This window comes from Cydia splendana, chromosome 2 (assembly GCF_910591565.1).
Source record: "Cydia splendana chromosome 2, ilCydSple1.2, whole genome shotgun sequence".
Taxonomy (NCBI): Eukaryota; Metazoa; Arthropoda; class Insecta; order Lepidoptera; family Tortricidae; genus Cydia; species Cydia splendana.
This window is the reverse complement of record NC_085961.1, coordinates 1,682,413-1,705,380: the sequence shown is the minus strand read 5'-3', so window position 1 is coordinate 1,705,380 and position 22,968 is coordinate 1,682,413. Positions and strand designations below refer to the sequence as shown.

Here is a 22,968-nt window from a genome sequence, read left to right as displayed (position 1 = left end):
CACTGAATGGTGGGATGCTGACGCGTATTAATTATACGCTGAAGATGAAAAGGCTATGTAATTGAAAATAAAATGTAATCTAGAGGGGAAATTCCTTGAGGTACTTGTATTCATTCGATTCAATTCATTGTTTGCTTACGTTTGAAGGATGATTTAGTTTGATACTTTCGAAAATAATGTTAGGGACTTATTTCGTATACTTACAATTTAATACAATGTAATTGTTTTCCGTATGTTCAAATGCTATCATTTTATATTTTAAATAGATAATATCTTTAGAATTAAAAGAAGCATATAATTAAACTAAATAAAAAGCGGCCAAGTGCGAGTCGGACTCGAGCACGAAGGGTTCTGTACTATAACGTGTATAACGCAAAAAATGGTAAAAAAATATCACGTTTGTTGTATGGGCTTATAGCCCCACTTAAATATTTATTTTATTTTATTATTAGTATCTGTTATTGTAGCGGCAACAAAAATACATCATCTGTGGAAATTTCAACTATCTAGCTTTCACGGATCATGAGTTACAGCCTGGTCACAGACAGACGGACGGACAGCGGAGACGTAGGAATAGGGTCCCGTTTTTACCCTTTGGGTACGGAACCTTAAAAAACTAAAACTGCAAATAAACTAACTCTTCTACCTTTCGGAACGAAAATTATATTGATATCGCGATGTAAAAAAAAAACAAGAAGAACGTTACGGCGCCATCTTTTGGAAGACACTTTTAGACGAAATTATACATAAATATAGGTGAGTTTTTTAAAAGAAAGTATATGGAGCAGTAGAAACTGAAACTCCAATAAGGCTTCAATTGGCTTGTTTCTTTCTTTATTTGTTAGGACTGTTAGAAGTGGCCAATTACTATGTAGTGGCCAATACCTACAGCCGTCACTCTAGCGCAATAAATCGTATGATAAGAATAGAAAAGGTATAGAAAACTTGATTTAAATGAGATATATTATCTTTGTATGTAATTATAAGTACTCGTACTCGTAGTAATCGTGAATACTTATATTTATTCGAATATTTGCACCAAGGACGGTTTGCACCAATTCTTTCCCATTTAGAAAATCTATAAACAAACTCTTTCGAATGAAAGTTCAATTGGGTCTCCCAGAAAGTTTTCTACTTTACTGGAAAGTTAAAATTATTTTCCCCTTTAAATAATTCCGAACCTGTAAAAGTCGGGCAAATTAATTTCGTACTACTTTTAGCAATTAAAGTTGAAACCTGCAATTTGGAATGAAACTTTAGTGGGCCAGAGGTTACCGTGCTTAAATTAATACAATGTCATAAATTTAGGTAGTTTCTAATTTTGTTTTACCACGTCGGAATCAAACAACCATACGGTCCGCCTGATGATAAGCAGTCACCGGAGCCTGTGGACGCCTGCCTTTTAGATGCGCATTGCCGACCCTTTGAAAACCTCTGTACTTATTTTTTGAAGAACCCCATACTATAGACCCTCGGGAAAACCTCGGCAGGGAGCTCATTCCATAGCCGGAGCGTCCGCGGCAGGAAATTCCTCTTAGGGCCACCTCACACTAGCGTCTCCCGAGCGTCGGCGTTTACCCAACTCTGTGGCTGCTGCTCGACGCAACATTGGCGCAACTGCGCAGCGACGTCATTTTCCTAGCGCTGTCAAGAGGACGACGCTCAAAAGACGCTAGCGTGGGGTAAGCCGCATAGTGCGCGACCATTATTATTACCATCCAATATCCATGCACTTTAGCAGGTCGCTGTACGTTCCATACAAATATTTCTGAGCCATTTTCTAGTACACATCGCGCTTTTCCATTCCGTACCCGCCATATGGACGGCTTCAGTGAGGTACAGTCGCCATCAGATATATCGGAGCGGCCAAGGTGCTCACAAATATCGGAACACGCCTCTATTGTCAGGGCGTTAGAGCGCGTGTTCAGATATTGTGAACACCTTGGCCGCTCCGATATATCTGATGGCGACTGTACTTTATTTATGCATGATCGTCGGTTGAGTACTTTACACCTGACAGTTCTCTGAAATCTCTTCTATTATACCTCTTTTTTTTTTTTGATTCGAGAAAAACTACACGATATTGACGTGTCTCTTTATAGAAAAATAATTCACAGCAAATATATTATACCTTTAAACGAGCAATTCTTGTATATTTATTTATTTATATATTTCGGGGATCTCGGAAACGTCTGTAACGATTTCTATGAAATTTGTTATATGAGGGTTTTCGGGGGCGATAAAATATTTTAAAACTAAACACTACAAATCACATTATGGTTGCGATGCATTACGCAACCCCGCGGTGTCTGGGAGCCGGCCGCGGAACCGCCGAAACTTGACACCCTTCAGCCAAAACTCCTCCTTGGTGAAGGTCGCTAGATGTTCAGTTGGAACGCTCACCACAAACGAATTAAAATTCGCATTGTGTCGAGATTTCAACTTCGCGACCCTCAGGATGAATCCGGTCTTCGCTTTCACATACTTTACGATGTCACTATCTCTCTCATCATCTCCTGGAGAAACTGGAGAAACGCACAGTTGATGATAGGATCTAAATGGTGATGATGGAAATGTTGTCGTACAGAGCGATGGCGGAAAGAAGCAGTAGGGATTAATCCGAACAATTCCTCAGAGCACTCCCCGTTATACATGCAAGATGATCATCATCATTATTCTTAAGAGCTTGGCTCTTGTCGGTGGAGTAATCGCCATTCCGTTCTTCTCTCTGTGACTGCTACGTTGATTTTCTCTTTGGCCTTAAATTACGCTTCAATAAAAACATAAGTAAGATTTGAGTTCAGTGTCGTCAACTCGTTAAACTTGGTCGAGTCTGTCTATAGACTAAATTCTTACCAACTCTACGTATAAAGGCGCCTTGCATATACCTCGCGCTAGACGAGGCACCGCGTAACTTTATTATTAAAGCCAGCCTTGTTTATTTGTGGCTGCAAAGCTAACTAAATTACTGCATTTTGGTGCATTCATTTAAGTTACAAGAGGCGAGCGGAAGCGAGAGCGAGTAACTTGTGGTAAAATTAATAAAATAATCAGTGTCATAATAAACCCTTCAGAGAATTTTTCTTATCCAAAAAGACAATAACACATCCCTCGCAACGCATCCTCGCACATCTCTGTCGAAACGAACCCTTAACCAGCCGGATACTGGCCGGTTACAGGCCGGATCAACCAACTATTTACATGTAAGGATCTGTAATTTATATTATGAATAAACTATGAGTAGCTGTTCGGTGAAGGAAAACATCGTGAGGAAACCGGACATAATAAGGTCTAGTTTACCCTCTGGGTTGGAAGCTCAGATGACATTCGCTTTCGTAAGAACTAGTGCCCACGCTAATAATTCTCGGGAGTAAATAGTTGTCAAGCAGACCTCAGGCTGGCGAAAAGCCGGGATAACGCGAGGAAGATGTTGAATAAACTATGGTAAATAAAAAAGCCTCAGATCAATGTTTACAATGTAATCATTGATCTGAGACATTTCTTACTTTACTGTCTACACGGGCAAAATGGAATCGCTTCATTTCACAAATTAAACCGATGTGCGACATCAAATATTCAGCTCAGACCTCAGACATAGCTATTCGTTCCCTGTATAATGGGATTGTTTTAGGCGCCGAAGAAAAAGTTCGGAAAACGGCCGTAAAACAGACTATTGTGGCGGAATAAAGATATATCAGGTCCGATATAAAAGGTTTTTTAATCACTGCTTCGTAGTAACATTGTTGAGGTTTTTTAGGGTTCCGTACCCAAAGGGTAAAACGGGACCCTATTACTAAGACTTCGCTGTCCGTCCGTCCGTCCGTCCGTCCGTCCGTCCGTCCGTCCGTCCGTCCGTCCGTCCGTCTGTCACCAGGCTGTATCTCACGAACCGTGATAGCTAGACAGTTGAAATTTTCACAGATGATGTATTTCTGTTGCCGCTATAACAACAAATACTAAAAACAGAATAAAATAAAGATTTAAATGGGGCTCCCATACAACAAACGTGATTTTTGACCAAAGTTAAGCAACGTCGGGAGTGGTCAGTATTTGAATGGGTGACCGTTTTTTTTTTTGCTTTTTTTTTTGTTTTTTTTTTGCATTATGGTACGGAACCCTTCGTGCGCGAGTCCGACTCGCACTTGCCCGGTTTTTTTTTTTCAAGATAAGCAACCGTTTTTCCAAGGCATTTAAGCCAAGGGAGCTTTGTATTCGCCATACATATACCTACATAACAGATGTAGTGCATAATTGTTTTCCATCGTATTTTCTCGGAAACGTTCGTATTTGTTATGCTGCTTCAGTCAACATCGGTACTATTTGTACGGATACTGACTGTAACAGTAACACAAGTTCGTACGCTTCCGTGAAAATACGATGGAAAATAATTATCTCTACACTATACTACTAAAGTATTTGAACAAATTAAATTATTTCAGAAAAATATTTCTGGAGGCCTTGGTCACTTTTTCTTAGTATATGACATTTATTTCAGTCTACACTATACTGTCTACGGGATGACAATCGAAACCTCAGATTCGATTCTACAATTTATTATTTCTACGCTTTTCGACCCAGCGAATATTCGATCCAGCGACAGTCGAATCAACGAACATTCGACAGCAGGATACTCCGAGAGTACAGTCGCCATCAGATATATCGGAGCGGCCAAGGTGCTCACAAATATCGGAACACGCCTCTATTCTCAGGGCGTTAGAGCGCGTGTTCAGATATTGTGAACACCTTGGCCGCTCCGATATATCTGATGGCGACTGTACGTGTCCGAAACTATGATATACACTCATCTGCACTACATCTGTACCTAATACCCTAAAATCGCATTTTATACACATAATTATCTTGTGATTCGATGGGATGCTCTATTCTTTTCTTGATATTTTGGAAGGTTTGTAAGAAAGTGGAAAGCTGAAGACCTGACCGTTGTCTTCGTGATAAAAAGTTTGAAAATCGTATTACGCCGTAAGAATGAGTATATAGTTAAGGGGAAGTTTGAAAGTAGCACCGGTAACGGAGAAGATGAGGAGTAGTAGGTTAGCGTGGTATGGGCATGTAATGAGGAGGGATGAATGCCATATAGGCAAAAGAATGTTAGGGATGAATGTTGATGGACGAAGACCGGATGGTAACTACACCTAAAACACGACGGATGGATTGGGTGAAAGAGAATATGAGAAAGAAAGGAGTGCTGAGGTGACCAAAGACAGAAGAAAAGGGAAGAAAAAACATGTTGTGTCTACCCCACGTAACGCGGGATAAGGGCAGGGAGAAGAAGAGAGTCGTACGTAACAAAGCTAATGTCATACCTGGCAGCGGCCGTCGATGCACATATCCAAGCTGCCGGGCCGACACCTCGTGCCGTCGGACACTCGTGCCGCCAGAACTGCCACAACGACGCGGTCATCCTCGTCAAGGGACGCACTCTGGAACAAAAAAAAATATCAGATCAGAGTACAGACACAAAGTAAACAGATGGACAGAAGTGGGGTGGGGTATTCAAGACAAATCTTTGACTTCATGACAAGCCGATTTTGAATTACCGTAAAGTCGGGTTACTTTAGTCCTGGAGGGATTTACTCGGTCCAGGTTAATGCACTGTAATTATGGAAATATGACATGAGGTTGGTTTTAGCTAACCTTTGACTTTTTAATGTGTTTTGTTAGACCCTTTTAAATAAGCTTTTCATGTGGGTCAAAGTTACCCTCCTTTGGTTCAAAGTAACCCGAGTTTACGGTACATAGTTTTGTTTTAAACAGAAACGTCTGGAAACGATACCACAATGCTTAGAAATAAATAAAAACTGGCCAAACTCACTGTTCGGGTCGGGCGAGACTCGAACCCGCGACTAAGAGATAGGTACCAGCTCGCCGCTCTACCAACTCAGCTGCAGATATGTAGAATATGGTGGAAATATTCGCTGTCACGGGTAAGTCTCGGTAGGACAAATACAAAGACTTACTTCAATAAAACATAATAACATTATTTAATAGCGATAGCCAAGTAAAATAGGTATTTCTAAAATTCTATAAAGCCACTTGAACGTCTAGACCAGACTAATTGTATAATCCTCCCAAAGACCACGTTCCAGATTATCCGGGTGTACTGCTCGTAACAGTAAATGACCATCGGTGGACCTTATGTAATTGCTTTAAGGTTCAAAATTTGTCTTTTAACAAGGCGTTGTACGTGCCGTGCCGTGGAAACGTGGCCACGCTCGTATAGGACGTGGAGACGTCTTCAAGTTCTGTTGCACGTGGGTCACAAAAATCACGTGCCCAATATCCACGTTAAGGCAAAATAAAGTCGTGATAGAAGCGAAGCGAGTTTTTTAACCGATTAGTATTTTATGAAGACTTAATTGTCCTCAAAATTATTGATTTTACTGATTTCTGCGATGGTGAAGATGATAAACAAAAATTTTCCAAGCCCTGATAAAATTTGGAGGATTTTATAAAGTAAATGATACCTTTTATGTAGATATAATATCTTAAGCTTGCTTTTAATGAGGTAGACTGAAGAAAATATAAGATTAAATATCCTAGGATGCCTTAGTGCTAGTGTGCTTTAATAGGATTGACTTAAGAGTTACGCCGGGTCTTAAGTAGCTAGCTAAAACAAGTTTCTGGCTCAAGATATTTAAGTATTAAGCAGTATTTAAGTAGATAGTTAAATATATATAATTATGTATTATTAAACCCGCGACAGGTAAGAGCGCAGGTTTCGACGTCGTCAGTGAAACGACTATCTAATAGGTCATCTCTCTCTCTCTCATTCTATACCTAACTATCTCCCTCCCTAAGTGTTCAGTCTGCAACGCATGCTGCGGTTCCCCGCGGCAGGTAAGAGCGCAGGGCTCGGTGCCATCTCCATGGGCTCGCCAATGGAATAAGTATAGGATTAGCTATCTCCCTCACACACTTACCGGTTCAGTCTGCAACGCATGCTGCGGTTCCCCGCGGCAGGTAAGAGCGCAGGGCTCGGTGCCATCTCCATGGGCTCGCCAATGGAATAAGTATAGGATTAGCTATCTCCCTCACACACTTACCGGTTCAGTCTGCAACGCATGTTGTGGTTCCCCGCGGCAGGTAAGCGCACACGGTTCGGCGTCATCTCGGTGCGCGGGCCAGTGAAACAGCTCGCCACCGTAAGCGGTGCTGTCGTGTGCTGCGCATTGCTGCTCTCGTCATTTATGTCCTCTTCTAACAGCTATAGACCTAGCTGTCTCCCTCACACACTTACCTGTTCAGTCTGAAGTGCATGTTGTGGTTCCCCGCGGCAGGTAAGCGCACACGGTTCGGCGTCATCTCGGTGCGCGTACCAGTGAAACAGCTCGCCACCGTAAGCGGTGCTGTCGTGTGCTGCGCATTGCTGCTCTCGTCATTTATGTCCTCTTCTAACAGCTATAGACCTAGCTATCTCCCTCACACACTTACGGGTTCAGTCTGCAACACATGTTGTGGTTCCCCGCGGCAGGTAAGCGCACACGGCTCAGCGTCATCTCGGTGCGCGCGCCAATGAAACAGCTCGCCGCCGTAAGCGGTGCTGTCGTGTGCTGCGCATTGCTGCTCTCGCTATATGTCCTCTTCTAGCAGCTATAGACCTAGCTATCTCCCTCACACACTTACGGGTTCAGTCTGCAACGCAAGTTGTGGTTCCCCGCGGCAGGTAAGGGTGCGGCTCGGCGTCATCTCGGTGCGCGCGCCAATGAAACAGCTCGCCGCCGTAATCGGTGCTGTCGTGTGCTGCGCATTGCTGCTCTCGTCATTTATGTCCTCTTCTAACAGCTATAGACCTAGCTGTCTCTCTCACACACTTACGGGTTCAGTCTGTAACGCATGTTGTGGTTCCCCGCGGCAGGTAAGCTTAGGGCACACGGCTCGGCGTCATCTCGATGCGCGCGCCAATGAAACAGCTCGCCGCCGTAAGCGGTGCTGTCGTGTGCTGCGCATTGCTGCTCTCGCTATATGACCTCTTCTAGCAGCTATAGACCTAGCTGTCTCCCTCACACACTTACCGGTTCAGTCTGAAGTGCATGTTGTGGTTCCCCGCGGCAGGTAAGCGCACACGGTTCGGCGTCATCTCGGTGCGCGCGCCAGTGAAACAGCTCGCCGCCGTAAGCGGTGCTGTCGTGTGCTGCGCATTGCTGCTCTCGCTATATGTCCTCTTCTAGCAGCTATAGACCTAGCTGTCTCCCTCACACACTTACAGGTTCAGTCTGAAGTGCATGTTGTGGTTCCCCGCGGCAGGTAAGCGCACACGGTTCGGCGTCATCTCGGTGCGCGCGCCAGTGAAACCGCTCGCCACCGTAAGCGGTGCTGTCGTGTGCTGCGCATTGCTGCTCTCGCTATATGTCCTCTTCTAGCAGCTATAGACCTAGCTGTCTCCCTCACACACTTACCGGTTCAGTCTGAAGTGCATGTTGTGGTTCCCCGCGGCAGGTAAGGGCACACGGCTCAGCGTCATCTCGGTGCGCGCGCCAGTGAAACAGCTCGCCGCCGTAAGCGGTGCTGTCGTGTGCTGCGCATTGCTGCTCCCGCCATATGTCCTCTTCTAGCAGGGACACATTGCCGCGGCAAGGCTGGAAATAAAGGGTTATTTAGTAAATTTAAGGGATTGGGTAGTGTTCATCCATAATTATATAAATCCCATGGTAATTGCATATAAAATTATATATGCTTTAAAATGTATATACAGCTGCGTTGGTGGGGCAGGGTATATTGAGTGACGGCTTGAACTTTCGATCGCGTCAGTAATACGGCAACGGCAGTAACACAAATTATGAAGGAAATTGAAAGACACATCCACCATGTCCGGTTGTTACATCGCAACCAGCAACGTTGCAGTCGCATTTTAATGTCACCTAAACAAAAGATAACTGAACTTGCTTTGTTCTAAAATTTAACGAACAAAACGAATGCAACTCTGTTCCGATTAAACATGATTTACATTTCATTTAGCATCAGACATTACGATACTATGACGCTTTTTTTTATATTTTAGTAAGTTATTGGATAAAATGATAATATTTTATATAGCTTTCAACAAAGAAAATCCCACCAACCAAAATAATTCTAGACCCATAATCCTTAAACAAATGCGCACTCACGCTGTACATCATCATAAAACGCTTCATCTCGACTAAAGTAGTTTAGCTAAAAGGGCGTATTGTATCCTAACACGGTCGGCACTTAAGCCCTTCTTTAATCGAACGTCAGAGGTTTACTTTATACAGAATGCATGGAATAAAGTTTGTAGCCTCTTTAGGCACTAACTCAGAACCCAGAATAATAATGGTTTTAAGTGATGACCAATTCGAATATATAGGTAAAATGGTTTGGGTAAGATATCCTTTCGTTCAGCGAGTCCATTTTGTTGTGGAGTTTAATTTATAGTTATAAGAAATCGCAGAACTGTTAATTCTTTTTCATAAATATTGTGAATACTTTATGATTATACAAAACAATCATTATATAAATGTAAGTGATGAAGATGGAAATATAGCGATGTCGGAAAGAAGATTAATCCGAACACGCACATCGCACACAATAAATTAACTACATATTTAGGAGACAGAACAAAATGGTAAAATTTTTGTGTTAAAATTTAAAATGGAACACAAGTTTTACAAGTTAACGTGTCTTTCATTAATATGGACAATGCTGTCGATGGTCGTTGTATTTTTTTATAAAATTGATGTTTTTTTTACAATATTACATTTTAATCACTTGTGCTGCACGTTAAATACAAAAAAATATATAATAAATTGAACTGAGAAATTCACACTTCTCGAAAACGATAAATATACTTTTTATGGGCTAAAACAAAATAGACTTTTTATTTCCACAAAAATAGGTCCCAATATTTAGGCCTGTAATTCTAGTGTTCATATTTTATGACCTGCGTGCGATCTAGCCGTTATTACAGGGTTTATTGTAACTTTTTCTACAGCGTAATATGTGAGGATATCAAGGGTGCTGTTGACCTTGAGGACTTTTAATGTAATGTAGGTAGTGTTGTAGGTTAGGTAAACGAATTTTACAAAAATATCTACTGCTATTAGTACCCCTAGTGTAAATTTCATTCGATAGCGTGACGTACGCGTTTGCGTTAAGTGACATTTTGTATGGGATTTTGAGTTTCCAAAATGTCCCGCTTGGAGCTCTGTTCAAAATCCCATACAAAATAGACATAACGCAAACGCGAACGCACGTCACGCCATCGAATGAAATTTACACTAGGGGTCAGGTCAATATGGGTTAGTGTCTGAACTTTGGAGACTGTTTACGCATTTTTACTTGGTATTGCGTTTACATAGTGGCTTAAGTATGAACTCGAAATAAACACTAATTTTAACATTTCTTCAAGTGAAATTGAAGCGATACAAGCAGAAGGTCTGATTCGAACTTTAATATACGTCAAAAATTTTGCTGTAGATACGATATGGATCGGGCCGAAAGTAGCAACAAACGCTGACTGCACAACTCGTGTTCGAAATCTCCAACTTACCAATATTTCTTCCTGCCAAATGTTATTCGAAGTGCCGACCAATCAAATTTAAAAGCGCCACGAGTCTATATAAGGGCAAATACCAATTCGTATTATCATTCACTTCTCGTTCGCCCCCTGCGGAGTCGATTAAATTCGTAAGGAGCTTTGGAGTTACGGATACTTTAAATTCGGATTTATCCTGGATCTAGGATCTACATATTCACCCCTCTGAGTATGGGCAGTCATAACAAATCACTCTGTATGAAACTATAGGGAAGTTGTTGCTTAGTTATCGAAGTTCTTTGACAAAATCTAGATTTTTATGTTGTTTTTTAGGGTTTCGTAGTCACCTAGAAGCCCATATATAGCTTCGCCATATATGTCTGTCTGTCTGAGGCTTTGCTCCGTGATCGTTAGTAGCAGAAAGCTGCTATTTGGTATGGATACATAAATCATGCATTGCGACAGATCAGTAAAATAAAAAGTATTAAAAAAAATCTCCCAGTAGTGTGGGGTATCGTTAGATAGGTCTTTCAAAACGAATAAGGGTCTCCTAAAATTATTTTTGATATGGTAAATATTTTTGGAAATATGAGCTCCGAAAGAAAAAAAATATGTGTCCCCCCCCCCCCCTCCAACTTTAGAACCAAGGGTCCAAAAATAATAAGACTTACAAACAAACAAGAACTTAATAAATACTTTCAATAAAAACTATAGCAAACATGATCGGTCGTTTTTGAGTTATTGCAAAAAATCTTCTCTTCTTAATAAAAAGACGTAAGTACAAAGCGCTGCAATGCTAGTCCCTTATGATACTTACTAAATAGCCCCCGTTTGGCCTATTTTGGCCGAATGGTTACTACTAAACCCTACACTGAGCATGGCCCGTCATGCTCTTGGCCGATTATTTTCGTAAGCCTATGTCAACCTAGTTGAAAACCATTGACGGCATAGTATGACAATTGATAAGGGTTTGTTTACCAAAATACGAATAGATTAGTCAATGTCAAACGCTTCACCCATACTGGAAAGGCACTACCAAATGATTGCTAAAAGAGGTCATCATCGATCAAAGGAGAACTTTTACAGCGTATCACCAGGGTCTGCCAGGGTGCAGTACGGTTACCATCAGTTTGTTACTGACATAAACGCCGTCGAGAACGTAATTTACTTTCTATACATCCCGTTTGCACTAATATGCGAGTGCGAGCGAGATGTATAGAAAGTAAATTACGTTCTCGACGGCGTTTATGTCAGTGACAAACTGATGGTAACCGTACTGGTCACAGATGTAAGTAGTGGATAATTGTATTCTATCGTATTTTCTCGGAAACATTCGTATTTGTCATGCTACTTTAGTCAACCTCAGTATTTTTTATACCGAGACTGACTGAAATAGTAATACACGTTCGTAAGTTTCCGTGAAAATAATTATGCACTACATATGTCACCTTCTATCGCATGACGTTCTCTTCTTGGCTTGGCTGTAAGCAAAGCAAACAAATGCATCAAAACAATAGTTATTTGTTTTACAAGGGGGCAAAGTTGTAGTTTAAGCGCTCGTGCTGATATTGATACCCGAGCAAGCGAAAGATTCCAAAACTGAACCATGAGCGTAGCGAAAAATTTGCCCCCGAGTGAAACACAAAATTTTTCATCACACCAACGCGAAGTAAATATTAAATGTAAAATATTAAACAAAATCAAACCAAATCAAATCCAAATGAATGTTATTAAATATTTGTCATCCAAAATCATCATTTAAAAGTAAATTCTACCAGCAAACATAAGAAAACAACTCAAAATTTGCATTTGATTACTTTGCTTCACATGTGAATAAAATGCAACTTTGCTATCAGTTTTTGAAGTGCAAAGTAAGCCTTTCCGAGCTGGTGTGGTGAAAACATCATTGCACCCTATTACTTCCCAAATTGCCCTCTCATTGTTATGATGTTTCGTACACGAACGTAATGCCAGTGCTACACGAGCATAATTTTATTACCGTCGGCTAAATCGCCCGCTCCCTGCCTAATGTCCTAATAAATGTACTGCAGTTTGTGTGCGAGAAGTTGCATCATAACAGGAATATGCTGCCGTCCTAGTCTAAAAGGCAGTTTTTCGACAAAAGCTAGTTTCGAGATAATCGCAAAAAACCAACCCAAACATCTTTCTTGAATTTCTACGAAACGGAATAACTTTTTCCATTTTTTCTTTTTGTATGTGGTAGGTATATATATGTACTTATTTTAGGTATTTATAGTATGTTTCTAAACAGCTCAGTTTTTTTTAATTTTATAAAAAACACTATAGATTAGTATTAAGCTTAAAAATGTGTAGGTCGTACTAGTCAAGAAGGCGGTAAACATGCGTTATACGGCGTTCTAACTTAGTTACGAAGTAGAAACTAGGTAAAAACGCCGTATATGTCACATGCTGCCTTTTTGCTTAGTAACAATTAATAATTCCCACTTGAAATCCTAAGTTAAAAGACCGTATAGCAGCTATTCGGCCTTTTTGGTTAGTATACTAGGAAAAATTAAGATTTTGTCCAGATTTTCGACTAGCGTGCTAGTGTAAAAAAACGTATACCACCAAAAACACCGAATATACGGTTTTATAGATTAGTATTTATGGAAGAAATGGGAATAAAAAATAGACACGTAGTTTAAATGTTTATTTATATACGAACAAAAAACGCCATACTACTAGGCTATTATTAAAAAAACGAGATCCAGCGATTACTTTTTGGATTATAATCTTAATTACCATACAAAATTAACACATAAATTGGGTTATTCCCACTAGTTAACATCAAGTTGTTACCAGTGGTAACTAATGGGATTTGTTTCCCAGTAGTTACCACTGGTAAAAGGTGGGATTTTTTCCCCAGTAGTTACTACAATTTTGTTAGGGTTCAATAAAGCCTCTATTTTTATAGTATTCTACTTATACTGTTTTTATTACTATTTAACTATAACAACTTGATGGTAACTAGTGGGAATAACCCGATTTATATGTTAATTTTGTATGGTAATTAAGATTATAATCCAAAAAGTAATCGCTGGACCTCGTTTTTTTAATAAAAGCTTAGTAGTATAGTGTTTTTTGTTCATATAATAAACGACATTTAAATTGTACTGTAAAAAAATGTTGGTGGTAACTACTAGGGAAAAAATCCCACCATTTACCAGTGGTAACTACTGGAAAAAAACTTCCCAGTAATTACCACCAAACTGAGTTGGTGGTAGCTACTGGGAAGAAAGGTGGGAAATAAATTCCCAGTAGTTACCACTGGTAACAACTTGGTGGTAGATAACCCCATAATATGTACAAATTTTTAATGTGTACAGTCTTTCTGATTTTATTTGTATCATAGGCTAGATTTACTCGACTCTACTAATGACATTACATGTACTTCTAATGAGCATGAGCAACGAAACTTAAAAGAGTCCGCAATAAGCTCAGCCGAATTATTACTTCCCATAAAAACGGAGATTCGTACTCATTTTAAAACAACGTGTTGGATTGTAATAAATTGCACATACAATAACATAAGGTATATCTATACCAGTACCTAATTAGTTTATATTCCAACAAAACTTATGAAATAGAGGAAAAATAAGTTTTGTATGAAAAACTTATATTCGCTGTATTTTTTTTATTATGGTATCTGAAGCTACACGTTAATTACAGGCATAGATATACCTTATCCTTTAGTGAGTACAAAGTTTTAGAGCAATCTACCTGAATCGTTTTAAAATGAGAGCGTAACTACGTTTGTATGGAGATCCCAGCTTGCTGCTGACTTAAATCTTAGCAACCATCTATCTTTTTAGGTGACCAGTTTTCGCATACACGTAACTCACAATAATACATAATGATTTACCGAATTCGTGGCATCTCTAATAGTTATTTTAGTTTGTTATCAATAGGCATCGAATCATCGAGAGTTTCATCGCACGGTAAGACGTTAGCGAGTTGTGTAGTCTACATTAGCAATAAAATTAAACTCGTATTAATTCCTGCACATACTCTGTCATTTATTTAATTCTAAAACGCATTTTAGCGGTTGTACCTAATTAAAAATCAGATTCAAATTTTAATAAAATTATTTTTCTATTAGATTACAAACTCATAGCTTTTACTATTTTAACATACAACTATTACCTAATACACAAACATACCAACTTATTTTAAGATACATATTGTTTTTTATAAAACCCACTTAGGTATTTAATGGCCTAATATATATATAACTCTCAGTTGGTTTTTGGATGGACCCAGGTTCCATACAAAGATGCCCATGGTCCTTTGTCCTGGTTATCTAAATACTTAGGCGGAAAATGTTATTCTGTCCATAAGAATTCTCATTAAATTTCCCTTTAAAACATTTTTCAATAAGATTTAAACTCTTCGTAATGTCAAATACCTACTTGGCTTATAGGGAATTAAACCCGATACAATTAGCTCTAATATAAATTTGATTTTATTTAAATAAAAGCAGTCAAACCGTCGAATGAAAAAATAAAACTTAAACAACGTTTGCTGTAGAAAAGTACGTATGAACAATTTCATCATCACAAACTACGCTAGAAAGACGTATTTGCTGTCGAGCGTAAGTATTTGCGAGGCAATTTTAAAGTATATACCTTGATAAAAATGATAATACTCGAAGGTACTGATTGTAAACACTACATATTATTGATAACATATGATGGTAATGCAATAATAAAGTATTTTTCTTACTTTGGCGTTCGGTCAATATTTCGTGCGCAAAATGCCACCTCCGCTCGCATACCGGCAGCCACAAGCCTGCGCTTGCGGCTGAGGGCTTTTACTTAGCATAAGGGTGTCTTTCGGCGCGCGGGGAGCATGACGAAGGTTGGAGCATATACTGCGTTATAGACTAGTTAGACGCACTTTCAACCATTATAAAAGTTTGTTTGCGTTTAATACGACGTCCATACAAAATAAGAAGAACGTATAACATTTATACGTTTCTAAAGACTATTATGGTGACGTAAAAAAGTTAAGTGATACTAGGCTTAAATGACGTATGAGACATTTAATCAAAAAAAAATACTATACGATTTTTTAGACTAGTATCAGATCTAAAATTTTGCTAAAGATCCTAATCTTAAAGCGCGTATAGCGTCTTTTACGTATTTTTAGCCTAGTTTTTGGCTTATACGTTATTTTAGGCTAGACATGGTGGATAAGATTTTACGCAAACCAGAGCGTAAAAAAACGTATAGCTGCATATACGTTGTTTTAGCCTGGCTTTGTCAAATAGTCGCTTTTTAGACTAGGAACGCTTAGAAAAATAGTGCAAATACGGTCTTTTTACGATATTTTTCTCGAAAACTAAGCCACTTATCGGAAAACGGGCCAAAGTGGTCGATGCATCTTGATCTCTACATTACGAATATCACAAAAAGTCAATTTTGGTAAAATGTCGAAAAACTGCCTTTTAGCTTAGGAGGGCAGTATGGTGGAACTTAGGTACAAGTGCTTTTATTTAACTTGCAATGTATATATAATGTACTACTATTACTATTTTAATATTATTATAGGCCGGTAGCTTGAACATGTCATGCTCGCTTAAAAGTCTTTGCTTACGGTGGCGTCGTTGATCGGGTCGCCACTTTCCCGAATGAAGGTTGAGGGAGGCGATGGCTGAGATACGCGTCATACTCGTGAACGGGTGCTGTTTGTGGAGACTGGTCTGTTTAAGCTAACACAAGCTATTATACTTAGTAACTTTATTTTTATTAATTAATTACAGTGAGACGCCTCATTCTGCTCTCGTATGTTTCTTTTCTCTTAATGAATGTATTCATTATACAGGATATTGACTCTTGGAGACCCTATACATCTCTAAGGATAACTTGATAAACTATATAATCTTATAGTTCTGACACCTAGAGACATTTACACCTCCAAATATTATAGATTTTTTTTATGTTTTGTATCTGTATTTTTATGTAATTCGACATTAAGAGACCATATACATCTCTTAGTAATTGTAATACGTTAGATTGAATTGTTAGTTTTATTTAATAAAATTGTTGATGTTATTATTTTTGCTTGTATGTAAATTCAATGATGACGTGTAAAAGTGCCCTTGTGGCCTATTTGCTGAATAAATGTTGATGTTTGATGTTTGATGTTTATAAACTAGTTTGGGTAAAATCTTGCAAGCTAAATGAGACCAACTTCCCGTTATTCGATTAAGCTGAAAATTCACATACCTATGTGAGTTGGGTGACAATGTAATTTTATGATGCCATCGAGCTGATCTGATCATGGACACAGTAGGTGGTCGTAGGAATACTGTGTGGTCTGTGATAAAACAACGCAACCTATTATTTATGTTTGGGTTTGTTAGAATTGTCTCGATTGATTGCAAGTTGAAGGAAAAGTACAGTCAGCGATAAAGGCTTACAAAAATATTTTTTTTGACAAAAAAATATCATAAAGCAGCAATTTTTAAAGGTAGACACCTTAACTTAAAAGGTCCCAATTCGAGTAATCTTTAAAAAAATATATCTGTATCTGTACTCCTCCTTATTCCACGTAGCCTAGAAATCAATGAGCCAAATATCTTGTCTGTATGTTCATCAGTCTGTATTCCAGTATGTAAAATAGACTCAAACAGCGAAAATTAGGCAGCGCGAGTTAATCCGCCCACTGCGAGATTATAACACCACTGCCACTAGGGAAGTGTACACGAGAAATCAGATTTAAACTGAGTGCAGTACAGTGCTTTACGTAGGGAAAATTATAAAATTTTAGGTGATATTGTGAGTTTGAATTGATACCTCCTTTTTTTTAATCAAATTTATTGATATTCAGACCAAGCGACCTACACCGACTATCAAATGAAAAAGTTTCAAAGTGCCATCAGCATAATCGTAAAATTCGGATGTAAATATGTCAACATTGGAACTTTCACACTTTATTGGCAAAGTCAGTGCCTATAGTAAGCTAAGGCAGATTCTACAAAAAATAAACACTAAAAGTTATAAATGCGATGACTACTGCGTTTGATTATCGAAGATACTATAATGATAGATTAACTGAACAGTTTACTTCTCTACCATCCTAATTTTTACAAAATGTATATTAAAATGACAGATCCGTTGGGCATATTTAAGCAATCGGTCTATCATGTCAGTATATGTTATAGATATATAAAAACTCCACACTGTGCCACAGAGAAGAAATGAGCCAATTATCTTGCCTGTATACATTCAGTCTGTAACGCAGTTCTCTGTAGTCTTACTAGACTTAAACAACGAAAATTGGGCGAGCTAATCCGCGCTGAATAACGCTTCTGCCACTGGGGACTGTTGAAGTGTTCACGTAAAGTGTGTTGTAAGCATCACACAAACACACACCCACACATCTTCGTATCTTTAGCAAAATCAGCAAAACTAGTCGAAGAAGTAATCCCACAGTTACACCTATCCCAGAATGAAGTGGGTTACTACAATAACGTAAAACTAAGGATATTCCCAAGTTACGTTACGTAAGATTTCCATTCGGGCCCAGTGAAGGCAAACAAGATAAACTATCGAACAGAACTGTTATAACCGGAACATTGTGATTCCGAGGAAACAAGTTCCGAACTTTAACCTTAGGAACCTGAACTTGGAATGGTTGACTATCACACCGTAATGAATGGCCTATTTTCATTTATATACACAGAAAGGAAAATAAAGATACCCATTGTTTCGGATATCTTTGCTCCAACTTATAACTTACTTAGAGGCACAAAATTACCCCCACTAAAGAAGAGAAATTTAAAAACAACCAAAGTAGTACTTGAGTATTATAGGTACGTATCAGATAGAAATTTCCAAAACAAACAGACAAAACAGAAAGAGTCTTCAACTTCAGTGATAAGGCATTTCATCAAAGGGCTTAAAAATATAGACCAAAGAACTTTCGGACCATTGCTTGACTGTGTAAATTAGTCCCAATGGCACTTCAACTTTGCCAGAGCACTTTCTACGGTCAGAAGAAAAGTAACGCAACTATTTTTGCGACAACACAAATACTAGTCGTTCCTGTATGATTTATCTAAAAAAATATAAAATTACTATGCTAATAGCAATAGATACTCTTAATTATAATAACTATACTATAATTACAATAACATTAAACAATTGTCAGATACCTAACATTTTGGACACTGGTACCAAAACAAAACAGAATTTCAATGGCATTGTTTCCATGAAATCCATTTTTCCGAAAGCTTCATTCATTCGAATCTAATGTACGCGAAAGCAATTATCCGTGGAGCGCAACTCCAATAGAAAATATAGGTAAGTTAGATTTGCTTTGATGTTGTTTTACAAACAAAAACATGCAAAATGTACAGGAAAAAATTGACAATTCACATGAATTTTGCTTGCAGAGTAATGAGTTTTCTCTAAACCAATATGGACAAAATTTGAACTTTTAATAAAAATGATACAAATACTCTATTCGCCTACATATTATAATTAGATAATTTCAATTTTGCCTAGCATCTGCAAAATGGCGAGAAACAAAGACAAATTGAATAAAAGTTGTGAAATAACGTTGGCGTAACTATAAGGATGTAGTTACGTTACGAGTACAACAAGTTTCAAACTTAGGATGTTCCTGGCCGTCTGTTACACCGTCGCGAACAGTTTATGACAAAAATAACATAAATGTCCTTTACAAAAGTAAAAGCGATCTGGCCCCAATTTCACCACGGTGACAGGTGCGACAATTGTAAAACATCACTGTTGCTGACGTCACAGGCATCCATGGGCTACGGTTACCGCTTACCATCGGGCGGGCCGTAATCCTGTTTGCCACCATCATTGTATTTTTAAAAAAACTTTATTATATCGAAATAAACATATATTTCTCTTGCTAAGTTTATGACAATTGTCACAAGAAACACGACAATTGTCACGAAATTCCGACATATAACTCATTTCCTGTCAAGATTCACCGACAATCCTACAAATATGTCGACTAGAAAAAATAATTCTTGTTTCACAACATAATTGTAATACATACAATTGTAGCAAAATGCCTGTCATGTTTGTAAGTATTTCTATAGAAAATATTTTATAAAATTGTAATATGTCACCTGTCGCTTGACAATTGTCGCTCGACATATGTCACTGACAATTGCAGCCGTGGTGAAATTGGGGCCAGGGCGGCTACGACCGCTTGCCGCCCGCGTAACGTTCTGATTGAACCGTTATGGTAAAGACTCTCTCTTACTCCCTCTTTTCATATCCCAGATTCTAGCATATCTGTGATCAATTTACCCAACCAGGCTGTTTTTATACCAATTCTGTACTGGAATGACAGATCGGTGGAGAAAATTGGGGCAATCGAAGTGCTAATTCAGTATCTGGGATACAAAAACAAGTTGTTTGTTGTTGTCAGTCAACGAAGGCCCATAGATGATATACCTTACAGACTAACATACATATAATACTTAAAATCTTAAAATAATTTTGGCGACACGACAGTGTTTTGCTGTGTCACCCGTTCTGGTGTAGGATTTAGCAGATTCCCAAGGAACCGCCGAAATACCACTCCCCTAGACGTAGTCATTACGTAACCTAGGCCTAATAGGCCTAGTACGGTGTGACAGACAGCCTCAACTGTCGATGTCGCTCACTTCGCCTATTAATCACCGCTGAAAGCAAAGTTTGCACCTCGTTGGCTGCTATTGCTTTAAATTTGTTGGCCCCGCTTGACTTGGGAATTATGAATTGATGCTTAGTCACATGACAGTATGAGGATGCTAACTTACTTTTGAACAACTAAACGAAGCCTGACAGGATTCAATTTGGTCCTGATATTGTGTCGCGACAAACAGCTTATATTTATAGCAATAACTAGCGACCCCTCCCCCCGGCTTCGCAAGGGTTACACAAAACCTAAACAAATTATACAGCTAAACCTTCCTGAAGAATCACTCTATTGACAGGTGAAAACCGCATGAAAATTCGTTTAGTAGTTTTTGAGTTTATCGCGAACATACATACAGTCAGACGCGGCGAGGGACTTTGTCTTATAAGGTGTAGTGATGATATAGTGATTGTCCGTACCGGTCACGTCAACATGGCGAAGTGCAAATAAAATTTTGTCAGAGTATCTATACCTGCCCGTTTCTCAATGGCACTGATACCTTTGATTTTAATATCCGTGCGGCGGTGTATGACCCAACCTCACTTTAAAACCGTGAAAAGTCATGTGTTTTCATTGGTCCTGAAATGACGCTCATTGGTCGCTCCGCCAACATAGGACATTAAGCCAAGTCAAAACAATAATAGCTCCTATCGAATTCCCATTACCAGGACGTTTCATAATGGGCATTACGCCATTAAATTGCTCAGAACGGGCAGTTTGTGTTCCGAGCTAAGTCTATTCAAGAAGCGTAGCTCCGAGATTGTGAGTGCGTCTCTAGTGGAACCATCAGGACTATAAGTACACTATGTTTTTCCAACCCTAAGCCATACTTTGCGAAGTGAATTATGTAGTTTATACTACTTTTTAAGATACGCGCTAGTGGCAGTGGTGGTCTAGTGGTAAACGCGTGCGATTTTCAATCCGGAGGTCACGGGTTCAAACCCCGGCTCGTACGAATGAGTTTTTCGGAATTTTTGTACGAAATATAGAAAGAATAGAATAGAAAGAAAAATATTTATTCAGGCAACACATCATTCCATTACAAAAAAAAAACATAAAATGTGAAACAAGAAGTATACAGAACACAAAGAGACATATTACAGATAAAGATGTGAGGCTGAAATGGTCTCCACTCAGTAATGCAGTTGGCACGACTAAGCATTGCCAACGGCGCTGATTTTCTGCGGAGCCAGCGAGGTGTGCGGTGCGGGACAGCATACTGCGCGACTTGTGTGTCAGTAGTAGGAGTAGTTTGTTGTCAGATTAAATTATGTGTTTAAAATATTAAATACCAATACTTATATAAGTATTACAAAAATATTGTACATATGATTTTATTATACGGCGGTTAACTAGGAATCGACTTTGAGGTTAAGGAACTAGAGCTGATACCAATATGTTAGAAAATGATGCCCTTAGGCAGCAATACCTTGTTGAGCCAATAGATGTTTTTTCAGTTTAGACTTGAACCCACTAACAGTAATGCTCTCCCAAATAGGTGGCGGAATCAATGATATCTACCAGTCACTTTTCGGTGAAGGAAAACATCGTGAGGAAACCGGACTAATCCTTATAAGGTCTAGTTTACCCTCTAGGTTGGAAGGTCAGATGACAGTCGCTTTCGTAAAAACTAGTGCCTACGCCAATTCTCGCGATTAGTTGCCAAGCGGACCCCAGGATCTCATGAGTAGTGGCAAAATGGCGGGATAATGCGTGGAAGATGATACTTTTTAACATAAAGTAGGCAAACAGATGAACGCCGGCGCTGACGAGCGTCCTTCTCAAGGATGCCGTTGAGTGCCGCATAACTGGGTAGGCGGCCGGCGCCCGAAGACCAGGCAACGATCAACGGCGGCCCCACAAGAGGCGCAACTATGGTCCACACATACACCAGTCCCAACTCGGGGACCGGTGGCTATTCGGAGAGTCCCCGGATCGATGAATGTACCCGTGTTTGGTGATTGGTATGCATGCAGCCAGTGTCCAGACTTTGGTCGGGATACAATAAGGAGTTTTTCGCGGTCCTTACTCGAGGACGTGTGGATTAAAACTATGAACGCTTCAGAAGCTAATGTTGTCCCATCCCAAGCTTTGTCATTCAGTATGATTTTTAAATGTCTAAGCTCAGAGGAGATCTCGTCATGAATCCCACTGCTTGTATGTTCAAAATCGCAAGAATGGACACTCTAACTTACACTGGTCTTCAATGACAAAACGTTACAGTCTCATCGTGAATCCCACTCAAGTCCCGACCGCGGACTTATTTGATAAACTGCAAGGACCCGCTTTGAAGCGACTTGCTCTTAGTTCTGTACACTGCGGGACACCGAAATTGACTTGTTCTCGACTCGAGTGCTTCGTGGTAATGCAGCGATGAAATGCTGGGATGATAAAACGGGCTTTTCTGAGTACTTTATAATATACATAAAATGTATATTTTTATATAGTTATTATTTTAAAGCAACTTTCTAATGGTTTTAAATCCTTTTGATATTCTACCTTATATCAACAAGGTAGGTAGGTACTCGTAAAGTTGATATTTAAAAGACGCTCTTGATACTCGAAACGTGATGAAAAGAAAAGCGATGATGAATTTATAGTAATTTTGTTGCATTTATAATTAAGTTATTATTTTAAATAATAAAGTTTGTTATTGAATCTTGTTGCATTTTTGTTGTGTGTGAAAACAGAATTAAACGAATGGTAAATTTGCGATAGTACTCGTAATTACTTTCGCTGAAATTGATAAAGATTGCCGTTTTATACTTCTT

The 22,968-nt window shown here is 39.1% G+C and overlaps 1 protein-coding gene across 1 annotated transcript in view; it reads right to left on the bottom strand.

The window, feature by feature from the left end:
- LOC134801853 (protein madd-4) overlaps window positions 1–22,968 on the bottom strand; it is a 490,229-nt gene that overhangs the window by 72,517 nt on the left and 394,744 nt on the right. Inside the window, exons 6-7 of the mRNA XM_063774493.1 lie at window positions 8,418–8,597; window positions 5,325–5,441 (exon numbers count right to left, since the gene is read on the bottom strand). Coding sequence (XP_063630563.1) covers window positions 5,325–5,441; window positions 8,418–8,597 — 297 coding nt within the window. The remainder of the gene's footprint in view (window positions 1–5,324; window positions 5,442–8,417; window positions 8,598–22,968) is intronic.